Here is an 18,648-nt window from a genome sequence, read left to right on the forward strand (position 1 = left end):
TGGGCAAAACTGAGAATTCTGTCCTTTGGGAAATAACAGATATTTCACAAAGGTTTCATTTTGAACTGAGCCCAAAAGCTAGAAATGGATATATCTCCTCCAAAAAAGAAATTCTGAAAAATGTAATCCCGTTTGACTGGAACAATTTTCCTTTTCAGTTTAAAACCATTACACCGTAAGTTTATCAGCTAATATTAAGTCACTGAATTTTTTCATGTGACTGAACAACAGCTTCTCTGCTTGGTGAGGGACTGATAGTGTGCCTGTCTGCTGTGGGTTGGCCACAGAGGGTGTTTGAGTGTTAAATTCAAACCCTCAACCCAGCATGGAGGAAAAAAGGAAAATCAAGTAAAGCTGGCAGTCATCTGACTTCATCTTCCAGAGATTATCAAAGGTGGTGTGCCACCTCTGAACCCAGCCAGGGGATTCCACTGTGTTTTCAGCCTTTTGTTTGGTGGGATGCCCTGACTGAAGATGGGCAGTAAGAGAGATACAGTCACACATCATTCAAAATACTTGCTATAACATTAACAGCCACATGCTCAAGGAACAGACACACAAATATGCACATGCTGTATTACAGCCATAGCCTTTAATTACACACATCAACATTATACGGGAGGGAACCGGGAAGCTGCATTATGCATTCAAAAAGTGAAAATCATCTTCTTACGAAGACATTTTCACATTTAAAACGTCTCGCCATTAACTATTCATCAACTACGACAATATTATTATTGCAATACTGACATCATCTGTTGAAGGGTGATGTGCAGAGAGGTGCAGGTTGTTATACTCTTGACTTTGCAGCATGCACATGCCTTACTTTAACAATGGTATCTCTTTTCTTTGTAATACCCTAAACGCTCACATGATAATTAGGAACACACAGGTCCTCGAGATCTTGAATTTAGTGTCCTCTTTCCCCCACACTGTTACATGTATTGAACAGATTCTAAACCCAAGATCTGAGAAGACTGTGTGAATGAAAAGACAGAGGTTAAATATACCACTTTTAAAGAATAAAGTTCAAAGCAATTGGTTTCCACAATCAATTACAAAAATAAAAGCTAGTAATCTTAGAACAGCCTAAACTTCCCTAACGGTAGCAGCAGTAGTGATTTAGGCTTTCACTTGTGATATTTGAACAGTTTCAGTGACGTCTTTCAAGAGGTTTTAGTCACATTACAGATACCAAGGCAAAACTTTCACTGAAGTTGAGAGGATTCCCATAAAAATAACAGAAAAGGGTACAGATTTGCAGCTGCAGAGTTTTCTTGATAACTCTGGAAGTAAACAGAAGATATTAGTGCTTGTAAGGGGTGCTGTGCTCTAGGACAAAGTGGCAGAGTTAAGACCCTAGAGACAGCTGGAGCACCTCTGCAAAATGAATGGGATTTTTCTACAAAGCTGGGAAAGGATCAGGAAAAATAAATCCCAAAGCAAGTAAGATTAAAAACACCCCGATAATGTGACTTCTGCTTTCCAAGACAATTGTAGCAGAATAATTATTGATGTAAATTGGCTAGAGTTTCATCACTCCAAAGGAGTTACATCATTTGCATGACATCACACCCACACCTCATTAAAATCAGCAGAGAATGCCAGATGAGTGTAAATTATACGCGTTAAATATTATTTCAACTTTATGTATTCTACTACTTCTTACCTTCTCTTGTCAGTTTAAGTTTGACATTTAACTAATATAATTATTTTATGCTGAATTTAACCCAATCTCTTCAGCAATTTCTGGACAACATTCAGTTCAGAGACAGACAGCGGGAATTTAGAGACAATCCTCTGCCCTTAGAAAACTAAAGATCAAAGCTGAGGACTCTGTGAACTTCCCTAAATAAAGCAGATCAATCCCATTTTCAAATCAATAGGTGCTTCTTGTTTGGGCAATATGTTCACTAAGGTAAATTACTTTTTAGATCTTTTCCATATCAGTATCTCAGACCGACCTAAATAGGAATTTCAGTGGAGTAGGACTTTGGAAATTAATTTAATGCTGAGGCTAAGAATACATCACTAAAAATACACCAAAAAAGGCTCAGATAAGGCTCTCCAAATCCTGAAGGCATGAAGACTACTTAAAGAGTTAGGAGGAATTACACCCGGACTGTAGAGACAAAAACATCTGAAAGCATTTACAAGAACTGAGCAAGCTCAGATGCTAACTCCATTTGCAGCATTAGAACATCACCAAGAAATGCCGAACATGTGGTGTGCTTAGAAGGGACCACCGCTGGACACCAGTGGCAGCCCATGACGCTTGCCATACCAATAAGATTTTTTTAAAAGTACTTCCACTTGCAAGCAGACACAGCAGGAACACAAGGGATCATGCTACCCCAGAAAACAAATCTTCACACATACAGCGTAACACAAATACTTGGCACTATATAGAAGCGATACTAACTTGGCAGTGGTGTTGGTTATGACCTAAAAGAAGAGAAAGAGAACAAACAACATCAAAACCAACCAAACAGAAAAAGTCAATAGCTTTCAGAGTGCAAAGGGCAAAAGGTATTTACAAAAGCTTACTAAAGCTTTTTTCAGACCATCTACAAATAAGAACAAAAAGTAAATATATGCCTGAAAACCCCAACAGGACTAAGAAAGGAAAAAATGTAGGGATTATAGTTGATCCACTAGGACTTAGTAGGGTACCATGGCATTTTGGCTGACCCTGGAACATGACTTTATTGCTCTCCCTAAAGTACTATTATCAAAGCGTATGGGGGGAGGGAAGAAAGAAGCATTTGCAGAGTATATTCTCATCTGAAAATAGCAAATGAGTGGTAGAGATTATATTCTTCTCTCAGACACTAAATATTCAGGGATGAAGTCTGTTCTCCTCAGGCCGCCCTCAGAGTTGGTAGTGCAAGACTGATTTTTTGGTCTTTTACATGCTGGAGAATATCCAAAGCATATATTGGTACATGTTTTAAATCTAAAACTAAGGAAAATGCCTTTGTATTTAACAAACTATTGGCCTAAATCTGACTGTATCTACATTATGCCAACAGTGGTGTAAGCCAATTAATTTCAGAATAGTCATTCCTAATTTATTCCGTGTGAAATGAAGCAAGTCCATGCATTATGTGTTTTTTTGGATATCCGTATCAGGATATTTTATTCCATCTGGTATGTACACAGTATGAAAAAACATATGTTCATGCTACATCCTGCTTCGCTGCATAAACAAGAAGTGACAGTGGCTTGCACAGTAATCCCAAAGAAACACAATGCAAAACTCAATGTGGGCCTTACGTGGGCCAAAGCTGGGAGCAATGAACAGATAGTGTGCTCAGACTGTAGTATTACATTATTTGCTAATAACTCTTCCTGTTGATTGCACGAATAGCATTAATGGGCTATGACATTTATTTTAACTCAGTTCTTTCAAAGCTTAGAATGCCCGTATTTTGCTCTTATATTCTTGGGTGAAGAGTAATTAATCATATTTTGCGCAAAATAAAACGGAAGAGAGTCCAGGATCAGTTAATAAACATTTCTTCTTATTTAGCTGCACAGAATGCTGTTGACAGAACTGGGCACGGAACCTTCCAACGTTCTGCTGTAACATTTCTGGATCTGGGATTGATACAAAATACTGGACAGCAATGTTATACCGTTGGAGTGACATTCAAAGTGGATTTGTCTCCTTCTGCTTTTGCCTTGCGGAACCTTTGATATTACTGCTTCTTTTTACATACAGTCCTTTCGCATTGGCTCATCCAGGTGCCTTTTTCATGATCAAAAACACTCTAATGAGCCAAAGCTGCAGTAAAGGCTTTGCACTTCTGCATTTCCATGGAAAAGCAATCACAGATCCCCTTCTGCAGTTACTGTTCTTCAGATCCTCAGATTTGAGAATATTCTTCTAACTTTATAAACCCTACATTAAGCCAAATATATCAGTCTGTTACAGGAACCAATAGAGATATATTAGGAACAAGCTGTAGCCTGTAAGCACAGCAGTGATCCTATATCCATTTTAGGTATGTGCAGGACAGCTGGGCACTCATTTACAACGAAACATAGTGTAATAGTATCATTTTCTGAAGTGGACTCTGATGCCTGCTGCAATCTTCTAATCTAGACCTCTGCCTTACACATAAAATAATATTTTAAAGGCAGAACTACCGTCCCTAAAATACACCTTAATTACAGGAACCACTTGTTTGCATATAAAAATATATTCCAAGATAAAAATCATTATGTGCACACATAAGAACAGCTCACCAGCCACATGTCTCAGTAAAGATTTTTTGGATGTGAAGAGGCTACTATAGCTTCCTTCAAAAAGAGTAAAGCTTTACTTCTCCTTATGGTTAGTATGTGATGAGAAAATTCTCTCCAGTTCAGAGCCACACATAATTTTAGCTTAATTCTAAATACGGACATGTATGAAACACCCAACTTGCTGCTCACAGAGGTCACACAGTAGGAAGCTCGTAACCCAAGCCACCTGGCACGTACTTGTGGGACAGGTATTTACTGCCCTTGACCTACAATGTGAAAAATAACTTACACTGGAATGAAAAAGAACCACATGTTACAAGCTATGACTCACTCTTCATATTTATTAATACTCCCCTTTCCAGAGCTTTCAGCACATCAAGTTCCACACTCTTAACAGGCCACCTCTATTTTTCACCCTGGGCCAGGGTGATAAAGCTTTAACGTAGAAGTGTATCAGAGAAACAGATGCTTTGTTATTCTTCACAGATCAAGGAAATAATCTCAAAATTAATTTTAGCTTTCTGATAGGATTTTCCAAAGGGTTTAGCTAAACCTCTAACAGCAATTCACACAATTAAGTTTCAATGATTTGGTGAAAAGGACACCAAACTGAAATATGAAATATACCCAAACCTGAATTTTCTTATAGCTTTTACCATACTGCTAAGTGCATGTTCATGAATGCATAATAAATTCACAGTTTTGGAGCACCAAAATTTCACTCTTTATGCAGCCTCTCATGTTGTACTATATGATAAGAATGTCCACAACAAAGTCCAGAGCTGATTTTGCAGCGCTTTCCTTGTGCACTCTTTCACATATATCCGCAATGAGATCAAGAGTATCATGGATGATACCAAGTCCCAAGGTAGTTACAGGTTCCATGTTACTCTCCACAGAGCAGTAGGAAAGATGTCTCTCACTTCATGGGTAACACTCAAGTGGGAGTGGGAACGACAGGATTATTGAACTCTGACTTTTCTCTGCATGTAGAGAGAGATGTACAATCCTATAAATCTCAGAGGAATTACCTGAAAAGACACATGTACTTGGTAGCTCTGGGCTCTTTCATCTTTTCAGATTGTTCCTGGGCTGCAGGATAAAGGCTGAATTTTTTTAACAGAACATTTAGATGATTTCTCTTATATTTTCTTATTTGTTCATCAGTGCTACAGATATTGCAGGCAGATAGACAGCAATTCCCTTAAATTTTGTTCAAATGAAAAAAAAAATCTCAGAGTTGTTCTAAGGTAGAACCTTGCTTTGTAATTCAGTGTGCTGCCACAGGCGTGCACTAACGTGTACATATAAAGGAGGCATAAAACATAGAAAAGCAGCAGAGTGATGACAGTGAAGTGTTTTCTGCAGATACTCCTTTTTCGCACCCCAACAATCACTGTCATATTATGTAGTCCTATCGCAATGCCCTCTGGAATCAATAGGCTGGTTGACATGGACTTCGGTGAGTGATGGATGCAGCTGTGTTGTAATTTTGATAACAAAGAAACAGTCGGAATGCTGAGCCGTCCAAAATACGGCCCCTTCACCCTCACCCTTGTGGATGTTAAGGAGGGTTGTGGAGACAGTGGGAGAAAGATAGTGAGATATACTCCCAGGAAACTCTGCATATTGAAAAAAGACAAGGATTAGTTTTCCTCAAGAAAACTGTAAATTAAGAGAGAAGCATTCTAAGGTTTATTTTGCTGATCTTGCTCACTAACTGAAGTTATTTTCTTTTAAACACTAACTGCCTTTCTTAATTATCCAGTATGAGAAGGGAGGATAGGATTTTTTCAGATAAGTTAATTAGGATTGTTAATGCCGGATGCTCAAGAGAGTTACAATGAATCATCTAAACCGCTTGAATCATCTAGAACATGTATATATGCTCTTTTATAAGGATAAAATATCCTTACTTTGCTACAACTTAAACCCCTTGGTTTTACTCTTGCAAAGAGCTTCTACAATGGGATATAAAGTACTTGAAAATATGCATTTGCTATCAGACCTTGAGTGGATTGTCTGAATTTTCTGTTTTTCCTCATATAGCCAAGTCCCTAGTGTCGAGAGTACACTATTTCCCGTATTCATAATAAGAAATTTATCTTAATTTTAAATAAACACAAATAAACAAATTAGAGATTTGTTTGGAAATTAATACATGAAGGCAGAAAAATTAGGAAAACCTGTTTCTCATTGTTTTTTCTCATGTATCGTAGTCCAAGCTCCTCACTTCACAAAACTACTAATAAAACAGTTGATCTGCAATACGGTAACACCGAAAACCTTGACAGCATGGGATCAAACTATCTAGGTAGTATCTAGAGATCATTCCTTGTTACATACAAGTTAAGAGCGGAGCTAACGGATGTGAGACAGACAATGTTCAAACCAGCAGATTCAAAATATTGCAATTTTGACTCATTTTGCATAGGAAAGGCAATACATTAAGGCAGGAATTATAGAGGGACACTCCAGTAGACTAGCATGTCAGATTTGCTGGTCAAAGCAATTTCTCTTTAGGAAAGTACCAAAGATCAGATCTGTTCCATAGCAGCTTCTATAATGGCCGACAGTGATATTTGGTTCTATGAGACTACATGCATTAGTTTAACTTGCTACATGCCAGAACCCTGAGATGATCACAGTTACTTCAGCCATAGCGTTCCTCCTCATGCTCTGGTGACTATTGCCAATCCATATTGCAATTCAGATACCAAAGACCAAGAGTTATTCTGTAATGGTACTGTGTACATGTTTTGGGGGGTACTGGGAAATTTAATCGTTGTTCCAGACCTTAATCGTGATTACCAGACAAATGCACAATAGGGTAGGTACTATTACATTCATTTTTCAGCAAATTCATTACTTATTGAAATATTAAATATTTTATCATGTTACCTACCCTCTAGGAAGTCCACCTTCCGAAGCCCTTCGGTTGAGACTTAATTTATGCATCTCAGCCATTTCCCTTAGAGTCTCTGCTGAGTAAAGGCCAATAGGGTTGTTATACTGCCTTGCAGGGCTCAGCTGGTGTATAGGACTATTGCCATCAGTCAACACAGGGCTTAGTTTTGGACCTAGATTACTCTTTGCAGGTGAAATGTCAGGAGTCACAGACTGAGAGGACATGGAAGATCTAACTGTGGTAGTCTTTAAGTAGGAAGAGCTATTTGAAAAGCTGATCTCTTGCTTGTTGAGGTAGCCTGAAAACGTTCCATTGGTTGCTAAAATACTACCCATAGGCCCGGTCGCCGTGTTAGTTAGAGGACTGAAGGTTGTTCTGTTGCCATTGATTTCCCAAGCAGGTTCCTGTAGTAGCAAACATGCAGGCCAAGAAAAGAAAAAAAAGAAAAGAGCAATCATAGAACACATGCAAAAATAACATATCTGCCATTACTGCTTTCTAAACATATTGATAAACTTGCAATAAATAGATTGGGGCAAAGCATCCAACCTTTCAGGGAAGATTTTCAACAAAGAAACGCATTGTTTCAAAATAAGGGAAGCAAAACATACTCAGGCATTTTTTTACTGGGTTTTAGTTGAAATCAACAAATAAAGCTTAACATTAAAAGAGCATTTGCTACTAGTCAACCTCATAGCAATAATTTTATATAAAGACAACACTGTTCATTAATTTCTAGGATAATTAAGAAATCTTAAAAAAATGTCTTGAGGTCAGACTCATTTGAGATAATATACGAACATAAAAGTCAATGCCATTATTATAAAAACATAATGATTCTAAACCACGCCATTCTGTTTTGCATGAGTACACTTCAAGTTATTGAAGCCCACACACTGCGTTGCTTTCATAGGCTCTGGTTCATGCTAATTAGGCCATGCAGCATGGTTAGCAGATAGACCAACAGGACTGGAGAACAGGTACTGCTCAACAGATAGGATGCTTCTATTCGGATCATTTCTGCATAATTTCCACTTGAAGGAACGTGTGCGTGAGTATGTAGATGATGAGCGTATGACCCTACAGTCATGTCCCAGATAATATTCCTAACTAGGACAGCAGGATGTATTGTCTTAGTTGAAGTCACAGGAATCTCTCCTACAATAGTTATACCCATAGAAGTCTGTGATGGTGCTCAAATTAGAAACATTCTACCAAAACCTCATCCTGGAAAAATGCAGTACTGTGTTTCAGTTTCATAAATGATTTGCTATTAATGCAGCTTAGTGAAACCAAAATAAAAGGTAATATCAAGAAAGAAAAATACTGCTTTTTCAGCAACACAATGCAAGAAATAACTTGTTGCATGAGTTCTGAGGAAGTTTCGTGTAAAACTTCTGTGCTCGCGTTGCCTAAAACACCCTATCACTGCTTCAAGCTCATTCTGGTGCAACACCATCTAAATCCCTAGCACTGGAGGGTACTCAGCACTTTGCGGGAAGCACAGAGCACCCTTAGGGTTAAACTGCCTCATCTCCTTCCAGCTACTGGCAGCGTGTAGTGACCACGGCTCTATACTTTCTGGAAGTCTGCCTACCTGTAGTATGGACAATTTTATCAGAGAGGAATACAAACTTCATTTTCAAGTGAGCATTTTATACCTTTACTCTCAGTTTTCTTATTCTTTAACTTCTAAAGGCTCAGTGACCGGAACATGAATAGCAAGATTCTAATAATGGTTATTTTTAACATCTCTTTAATGTTTGCCTTTTGAACCTAGCATCCTGAGTGCTGCAACTCATTAGCACATGTTTTAAAATATTGAATTATATAGTTTCAAAAGCTATTTTATTCTTCACTTTTGTTTGTCTGTAATTATGTGCTTCGGATAAAAAAAAAAAAAAATCTATAGCTGAGGTACCCAACAAACTATTTGAATGCTTTGCAATTTACAGATTTCTCTAGAGCCATAATATCAATTTGTAGTTTATCTCAGAAGCCCTTGGCTCCAGCCTAACTTGGGCTACATTGCTTTTGCCACAGGAGAAGGATCACTTCAACCTCTTCCTCTGGACCTAGATATGCTGCAGCCATAACTGGTACCCAGATGCCGTGATGCTCACAGTTAAGAGGCCCACCAGTAATGCTGGCAGCATGCTGCAGTCCAGCTCTGGGGGACAGGGACAGGCGGGTGACATTATCCTGAAGAAGGGATGGAGCCCACAATCTGCCCTCAGTGAAAGCCAGTGCAAGAGCAGGTGGTGGCCTGCAGCGCCATTTTGCCTTGTTTGGGCTGGCACTGCTTCAACTGCCATCTTTAACATCTTACATGCATCTCTAGCATATAAGCCTTGCATGAAACGTAGGTCTGAGAATAATTTGGCCTCTGATTTTCTACTTTTGCTAGTATTGGTTATCATTAATGTCATTTACTGATTTTGATACTAAGGTTCACTAGAAAGATAAATATTTTATATTCTCCTCTTGGATTTTCCTATATTGCGTATTTAAGTTTAGGGAAATTACATTTGAAAAATCAAGATAATATGGCCTGATTAATTAAAATTAACTGCAAAAAAACCCCTAAAGGTCTAAGGATATAATTAATCATAACATTAAATATATTTAAGACATTTTGAATCAAAAATGTAAGGCAGAAAAATGAACTGAGAACATTTTTCTTAGTAATAAACAGGAAGAGATTATAGCTGGCATTAATAGCTGCCTGAGGCTGTAGAAATAGATAATCCTAAAAGCATTTTTCAGACTATGCCTTTTTAAATAAATACATTTGAATTACATACTTCAGTCATTATACCCTGACATCGAAAACAGCAAACAAACAACCTCTAAGTGGCCTACTGCAAGCTTTCAAGTATCATTAAACAAACAAAACCAGGGATTCTCCCTAAAAATGTGTCGTAAAAGAGGCACAAACGCACAAAGCCACATTCATAAATTAAGTCACCACTTGTGCAAATGAGTTTTACGTGCTAGCAGAGAGGGACAAAACAAATATTTAAAAAAAAATACAGAGGCAATAAAGAAGAAAAAGGATATGCCAGAGTTGTATTTGTTTGTTACCCTGAAAACTCTGTGGCTTTTATCTAAGTTAAGTGTGGGTTTCCGTTTTAAACTCCATAATAAAAGGACATGCAAGGAGATCTGATTATAAAGTATCAGTTTCAACTGCTAATGAGAGAAGTGCCAGATATTTCCTTAATCCTAATGCATTTTCATAGTTTTGGTGTTACTGGACCCTAGCAGTAGGCAAAGGGAAAATTACAGGACTGCCATAAAAAGTGATGGTTGATGATTTTGCTCACCTTTATGACATGAATGGAGTTTTGGTTTCACTCCTCAAACAATTTCTAGCTGGAATACCAGCATGCTGGTAACTCAACACTACAATTCCTAGGAACCCAGCAGTACCAGGTTAGCATTCTCCATTTTGAGTTACTATTGATGGTAGTTTTAAGGTAGTTGTTTTCCCTGTGTTCGGGGGGAAAGGGACGGAACAGGAAGTGTCTAAGAGAGCAGCTGTATAACTTCTTCCAAAGAATTACTGCCCAATAATCAGCTTATTTAGCTCTTTCTTTTTGTGATTGACAAAGAACTCTCATTCAGTTTATTCCCAGTAGGATATTTTAGAATTTTTTTCCTCCAGTTCAGTGGCAAGAACAGATCAATGCAGCATTTCTGAAACCATTTCTGAATGTGAAGGTCAGATTTCTAATACTGAGCAGCACACGGCTTTTAGCATTACATCACATGAAATGCAGCCAACAGTAACAAACGTTCCCCTGTTTCCCATCTCTCTCATTCCATTCTGTTTCAGTCTCTGTGGCTGGAAAAGCAAGCTAACAGTTCAAACTATGCAAGTCTGATGCTACCCTTCAGCCGACCAGAAGAGGAGGCTCTGACACTGAGCAATGGGCTTCTTCCCTCGAGAAAGATGCCGTGATCCTGCAGCAATCCCTTACTACGAGGGGAAAACTGCGTTTTAATTTCCCAGTGTAATGTCAGTGAATGAGCTTAAAACTGACAAATGTAGAGGAGTCTCAAACATTTGGGAATAGAAGGAAGCTATGAATCAGCTCAATTTCCATTCTGAAACATTATTATTCTTTTCTTTATAAATATTCAATTTCTATGAAAGGCAAACGTTGCTTCTTATGTGTCAGAGAAGTGAGAAACAAATTTATATTGGAAGACACAATACCAGTTTTTCAGGTCCTCTTCCTTTGACAGCCCATGTTCTATTTCTCTATTGCTATGACCGTACAGTCTTTATTCACCTTTTGCACTTCTGGGAGAACAATTTTAATGCTATACTAATGAATTTGACCTCCCAACATGCCCAAGAAGCAGTTGTTGCTTTAAACTTTTTATAGAAAGAAGGAAATGGAGGCACCATGGCATTAAATGACTCTGCTCAAAGACATCCAACAAATAGCTTTTGGTTCAGCCAGCTCTTCCATCCTATGCTTTACTTAAAAAGTCAGTCATCTCTTCATCTATTTTCTCTTAGCCACATAGGTTCCTAAATTTGGCAGGAAACAAATCATAAGCATTACGAGATCCTCGCTGGGACTCTGAAATAAGTGTGTTCAGTACTGTTTCATAAACAGGACAACACATAGTCATATTATTAAAATTAAAGAGGCTGTCTTAATACTCTTATGCAAGGGGACAAATGTTAAAGCTATGCTTAGCCTTAAAGCTTCAGCTTGAACATTTTGAACCACACTAAGCTGAATCTTCACCTGTGTTGTGCCCCCCCCCCGCCCCGAAAAGCTGCAGGAACTCACTGACTGATGATGGCCTAGTTTCAATCCTTGGACTCATGCTTACTCTTCTTGTTATTTGAATGCTTTCAGCATTAGTTATGCCCCTTCTTCCAGCTATGCCACACCGGTGCCGAAGACTTGACTAAATCTTTTGACTAAATCAAAAAGATTTGACTAAACTAAATGAAAATTGTTTCAAGTTTGAGATTAATGTCAGATAAGGAAATAGTGAAACTGCAAATCAGTCAAACTTTTATTTCCAATAATAGCCCTACAGCTCAGTTGATGCCATACTTATGGTTGCAGAATCTGTATCATCCATAACATTGATCAGCTCAAGAACGTGAGGAGAGAATGCATGTTACTTGTGGAACGCAGGAAAATTTCTATCATGGTGAAAAACTCCGGGGTTTTTCTACCTTCCTTACATCTTTGTAAAAGAATGTATGCTTATTTTTCTAAAACACAAAAAACCATGACCATAGCAGTCAAAGAAGAAATACATGCTTGAAAATTAGTGGAAGCTGCAATCAGATCAGCAATAAAATACAAGAGAATTTATGGTTTAAACTAGACACTGAACTTGCACATGCAGATTTTTTAGCTAACATTGCCATGCCTTAACCTTGACTCAGAGAAAGGTGAGAAAAACTTCTCTCGATGTTTGAGGACAACACTGTCGTGACTGTCTTGTAATGTAGTTTTTTGCTGGTTTTTGAAATGCAATTGAATTCATTTCATGTGAACCAGAGTCTAAACACTGTCAAGCAGTGATGTGGAGGTGACAGCTTCTGCCTATGTGTCACGGATTTCTTCATTTCTACAGTGATACTGTTACTAGAAATAATAAAGGGACAAGCAAAGAAATCTTGATTTTTGAAGTATATTTACTGTAACATATCTTATTGCAACATCCCCATACCACTGTTTGTATCAGTAAAGACTTTTTATTCTGGATTTTGAGACTTCTCCAATGGTTCAATGCCTTCACTCCCTTCCAAACCACCCTCAGAGAAGAATTTTTCTTCAGTTAAAAACTACTGTTGTCTACTAGTGTATACTAGTGACACAAACGTCACTCCTCTTGACCTGCAAAGGGCCCCCCACTCCAGCACTCTACTGCTACCTCTTCCCCCGGGCCAAAGACCCTACACCTAAGACGACCTTTCTGAATACTGCTAGATACCCTGTTTCCCACCATACCTTCTCCTAGATACCACCCTTTTCCTCCAGAAAGGTTCCAGTAAATCTCTTTTCCAGCTGCAAGTACTGCCTGTAGCCCATTCAGAATAGGCTGCCTCCAACAGCTCCCATAAAGCTTTCCTAAGCACCGATGCGCAGAATACTCAAGTGTGAGACAACATGCTCCTGAAAAAGGGTTGAGTCCTTTGATCCTGATCTCTCTCTGAAGGGTTAAAATAGGAAATGTAAAGTGACTTTATAGCTTTCATGCCAAAGGCACTTCCAGGACCTTTAAAAAAACCCTACAGTGCGTGGAGTTAAGTTTTGTATAGGGTAAATAGTTAAGGGAGAGAAATGTTTTGTGTGGTAAACAGGTTTGAATACCTATGGCAGTAATTTTAAAATTGACACTTGCCAGGGAGGAAATGCACCTAATACAGAGTCATGAAAATCTGATGTATAAAAGCTTTTATGTGCCTGTGGTGGAAGTAGGCAAATTTGTCATACCTGCACAGGTGCTGTTGAGGGTCCCAAAAGATAGTTGTCAGTCTTGTGTTGGTGAATAACTCTGAAGAGAGATGTCTACTTGCTGCCTTGAAAACTAACAGCATTCTGTGTAGTTCTTGAGGGAAAATAAGTACTCTCTCCCCCTTCCTGTCCCTATTACTTTGCTGGTGCTGTCGAACACCAGTCTAACTAAAAGAATGATCCATTGCTTTTGTTCTAGGAATTTCACAGTACTGTTTGGTGACTCTTCCAGTAACTTTCTCCAAGATAACTTTTATAAAATCATGATATAAGCAGAAATAACTCTGAGCAAGATAAATTCTTAATTTCATCTTCCCGTGCCAAAAAGTTTACAAGATCTGGAGTGAAATAACATTATTTCTGTCTCAACTAATAAATGGCCAGACAGGTTCATTTCAAATTTGAGAAAATAAAATTGAATCAAATTATTCTCCCCAAGTGCATTCTCTTCTGTTAGTTTGAACATACTTGCAGCGGTTACAAGGATGATGTTACCTTCTGAGCTCTGAATTTGGAAAGCATGATGTTTACAAAAATTACTTAAAATTGATCTATGGAAGTCAGAACTGCCAAAACCAGTAGAACATCACCTGATTCCCCATGTATTTTGATCTTCAGTGTTTCTTATTTATACTACATGCTCGGGATGAAACTGGCACTCACAGAAGGGGTAAAATTGCAGCAATGGAGATTTTACCTCCTCTCCTTTTATCTAACTAAATGCGTCAGCAATACAAATGTCCTACCCAGTGCTTGAGCCTAAGGATATATACCACCTTTCAGGTATCCTTGCTCCTCAGTGCCTCCAAAGATACACATGATGAGTTGCCAGGTACAGTCAATAAATGCCATTTATTCTAATATGAACATTTGTTTTATGGAAGATGACGAGCTTTGACAACAGAAGCCAAGCCATCCATTTCCTCTGCCACTTGCTGTTATTCATTTAAGTTGACTTATCCTCTTTATTTTTTATTCTCATGTCTTTTGAATAATGTGACAAGAATGCAGTATGACACAAGCTTTCAAATGCCCTAGTGTCCTCTTTCCAAATCAGTGTCTTTTCAGTTGTAGTCAGGATTTGGATACACTGAGGCACAGTCTAATGGTTTTTCCCAAAGAATCTACAAAAGCAAATGTATGTTTTGAGAAGCTTTGGTAGCCTCTTGCAGCCTAGATGAAAACAAACTGCTCAGAATGGGTCAGACCAGATCACATCAGAGGATAGCTGGATGCTTTGGTTCTGCTAATCAGAAATCAGCAAAATACAGATCACTAATACATTGCATTGTGGCAGTTTTGCTGCCTGTGCATTCATTCAGTGTTTACTTATTTGGGGTGGGCAAAAGCTTTTTCCTGTAGTAGGTAACTACCTTCACCGCGGCAGGTAAAAATGGTATTAACTTTGGCTGAGGAGAAATGTGTCACATACCTTCTGGTGGGGAATTACAGCCCTGGGAGAGTCAATTTTGGGCGCTGTGGTTGAAACTGGCACTGGACGTTTAGATCTGGGGACCAAAAAAAAAGAAAAAAGAAAAAAAGATTAGCAATCCGGACTCCTGTTTTTCAGCTGTAATTTCATGCAAAAATGCTGCTTCATTAGGAGTGAAAGCTAAGCATAGCCTAGACTTTTTCTAGTGATCATCATGCTTTTTCTACATCCTCATTTACAAACGTCTTAAATGTGAGAAAAAGTTTGATATAGTTTCTCTGAACGATGAAAAGCCACCAGTTACAGAAGCAGCCTCTGACTTGGGAGATCATCCATTTTCCAGTACCTTGTGACAAACTGCACTTTCATAGATGACAATCAGCCACAACTAGATAAATTCAGGTTTGGGCAGCACTCTAGAAAAAGGGACTTAGAAGTGTCTTAAAATGCACAGACTAAACTTTGGTACTGAGGCATCTCAAGATCAACTCCTCAGAAGGGTATTATTTAATAGCTTAAACTGTATAGCAACTGCCATAATTTAAAACTCTCTGCAGGAAGAAACATGGGCTTCATTTCAGACAATTTAGTTTCAAAAGGAGCAGATCACTACTGAATTAACCACACTCCGCTCCAAATGCCTGCCTTTCACCTGTATTTGACAAATACACATACATGATAATTTAAAAAAACAAAAATAAGCCCCACTAAAATGCTTTCAAAATACACAGTTCGCCCTTTCATTGGAATATAACAAAGAAAGCACAGTGACAAATGCTAACTGAAGCACTCTAGGATGCTCAGGTAAGTGAAGATGCATTTGTGGGAGGTGTTGGAGAACCTGCAGAGCACTGAACATCCCCCTGAAATCTTTCCAGTACACATGGGATCACCAGAGAAAATGAAATGGAAAATGTAAAAATAGTCAAAAGAATCAGAATTATACAAGTAATATCCTATTGCCAACCTACAGATCGGGATTATGCCTGGAATTCTCATCTTTAAAAAGTACATTTCAAAATTAGGACAGGTACAAAAAATGAAATAAAAATACTTAAAAGCATACAAATCAAGTAGAAGTGACTAAGACATTCGGAATTGTTTGCTTTAGACAGGAGATGAATAAGGGAAGACATTACAGAGGTTTAGAAAATAATGAATGGTAGGAAAAGTAAAGTTAAGTAAGTACATTAAGTAAAATTGAAAAGACAACACATATAAAATTGATAAAGGCAAACATTTTTTCCTAGAGTACTTGATTAACCTGAGGTGAAACTCATTGTTACAAGACATCATTGAGACTATGAGAACAGCAGGATATCAGAAAGGATTAGATATTTATATTTACAACAAAAACCCCAACAGCTGCTTTAGATTGGGTAAAAGTAAGTAGCCATACAGATTCTCATTTTTCATGGCAAAACTTAAAAGACTGACAGTGGAAGATCTTCTGTGTTAGGTTCATTGTTTCTTTACTGAGGGCTGTGTTGCACTTTCCTCTGAAATACTTACCAGTGGCATCTATCAGAGACAGAAAGCTGAGCTAGACAAAAACTGGGCTCATCCATAGTGGCAATCCCTGCACTAATACCTAGCTTCACATTGAGCTGTGTATTTAGCTTTAGCTGCCACACATAAAATATTTCCATAAGCAGGAGTAAACAAACAAAAAAATCCTAGGAAAAAGGAGTAATCCTTTACAGGAACTGGAAGATTTCCATATAGAAGATAGGGAAATTATGCTACTTTGAGAGCTCAAAACAAAGACGATGTAATAGATGCCTACCTCACAACGAGATACCATGAAAATGAACACAATTTGACGAGACAATGAAAACTGGCACTTTGTTAAACAATAGGTGATTAACCTGTGAAATTCACTGACAAAGCATTCCTGAAACAAGAGGCTAGAAAATTGTAAAAGGCACTAACGTTGATACTCACAGTTGGAATATATCGCAATATACTCCCTAAGACATAATTATCTGAGAAATATATTCCTTAAAGTTCTAAGAACAAGAGCTAATCACTAACTGCCTAGAACAAACTTTCCCCAGGCGAGTTACTAACTGATCTTCCCTCAGGAGTGAGTGCTGTACCCTCCCTCCAACCATTTTAGCTTAAAAAGAGAAACAATAAATCATATTCATGAGACATGCACATGTATCATGAAAGACAGCAAAAAAGAGAAGGGAAAGAAAAAAAAAAAAAAATCAGCTGCAGCCCAGAACACAGTCAGAGTTGCTGAAAATTGACTGTGACAATTTATGAACAGACAAAGATTTAGGGGGAGATTGTGATCCTCCTTCCATTGGTGTCATTTCTTGGTACACCCAGTTATTTCTGTGAAGTTACGTGGGGGGACCTGGGCATACTCAAGACCACAGCCAGGCAGAGCAGACACTAAGTGTCCCCTCTGCTCTGCTCACTGATCATGAATTTTAGTGCTGAAGTTGCTCAGCACTGTAAACATTGTTTGTCACGTACAGAGGTATAGCAAACAACCATGTACTGCATGCTTGATGCATAACTGGAAAATATTTGTATTGCAGCAAAGGAATTTATTTACCAGACTACTCCATCACTTCTGTTGTTTATTGTATGTCTATTTTTCCTCACTCATTACCTGACCGCAGAAGATGATGTTAAAAAGCTGTATTTCTTCCACATTACTGATAAGCTACATCTGTCATTCACAGTGCTATCCAACCAGAATTTCTATTTCACACTGACTTTGAGGTTTCAAGATGTTACTTTAAAACAATGAGGTTCCTACATAACTCTGCCCTGGATTTTTATAGCTTTCATATTTAAAAATAGAATGATGAGGCTTGCTAGATTTAGCAGAAGCTTGTACCAGAGAAAAGGGCAGAAGAGGTGAAGTCAATTTGTGGAATGAAAGTGTATGCACATACAGAATAAAGTGATTGTTTACATAAGAGCCATTACTCCTCTGGGAAAAACATCTGCAAGTTCAGGACATTTTTTTTCCTCCCTCTTTTGCTAGATGAATGAAATCCTGCAGCAACACAAGTTTGCGTTTCAAGTGATGACAGTGCTGTTGTAAATGTGTGTGTCCAGGTTTACATTTTAATCCACTGATTGCAAAATTATTTTATTCCAAACACTCAGGGAGTGTACTTGCTTAGCGAGGCTATGAGGAGGATGAAAGTCCAAATTTCACAAATTACTCTGATAATTTTAGATTTGATGTTGAAATGTTCCATCAAGATTGTTTTTCTGAAGCAATTAATTTGATTTCAACTTTTAGACATTTTCTTCTATATTTTCAAAGTTAAAAATGGAAACGAAAACCTCATTTCAAAATGAAAACTCAAACAGTTTTAATGATGACCAAATACCTCATTCGGGTATTTTTAAAATTCTCCTCCTTTCCACAGATACACCTCCCCTGTCCCTCAATACTGGTTCTCTTCCTTAATGAAGTTCAAAAACAAGATGGAGGTAGTTTTGCAAAGCAGTTCAGTTTTGATAGCACTGCTGATACAGCTGTCAAAATTTCTACTTGTTCCCACCTACCTAAATATATCTTTAAT

General features: G+C 38.0%; 1 protein-coding gene across 2 annotated transcripts in view; it reads right to left on the minus strand.

Annotated features, from left to right (window-relative positions):
- Nucleotides 1-18,648, minus strand: part of LDB3 (LIM domain binding 3) — a 119,624-nt gene that overhangs the window by 55,973 nt on the left and 45,003 nt on the right. For both annotated transcript variants that reach the window (XM_050899395.1, XM_050899396.1), the window contains exons 3-4: nt 15,092-15,167; nt 2,423-2,445 (exon numbers count right to left, since the gene is read on the minus strand). In XM_050899395.1, the coding sequence (XP_050755352.1) occupies nt 2,423-2,445; nt 15,092-15,167 (99 nt within the window). The remainder of the gene's footprint in view (nt 1-2,422; nt 2,446-15,091; nt 15,168-18,648) is intronic.

Source organism: Gymnogyps californianus, chromosome 6 (assembly GCF_018139145.2).
Source record: "Gymnogyps californianus isolate 813 chromosome 6, ASM1813914v2, whole genome shotgun sequence".
Classification (NCBI taxonomy): Eukaryota; Metazoa; Chordata; class Aves; order Accipitriformes; family Cathartidae; genus Gymnogyps; species Gymnogyps californianus.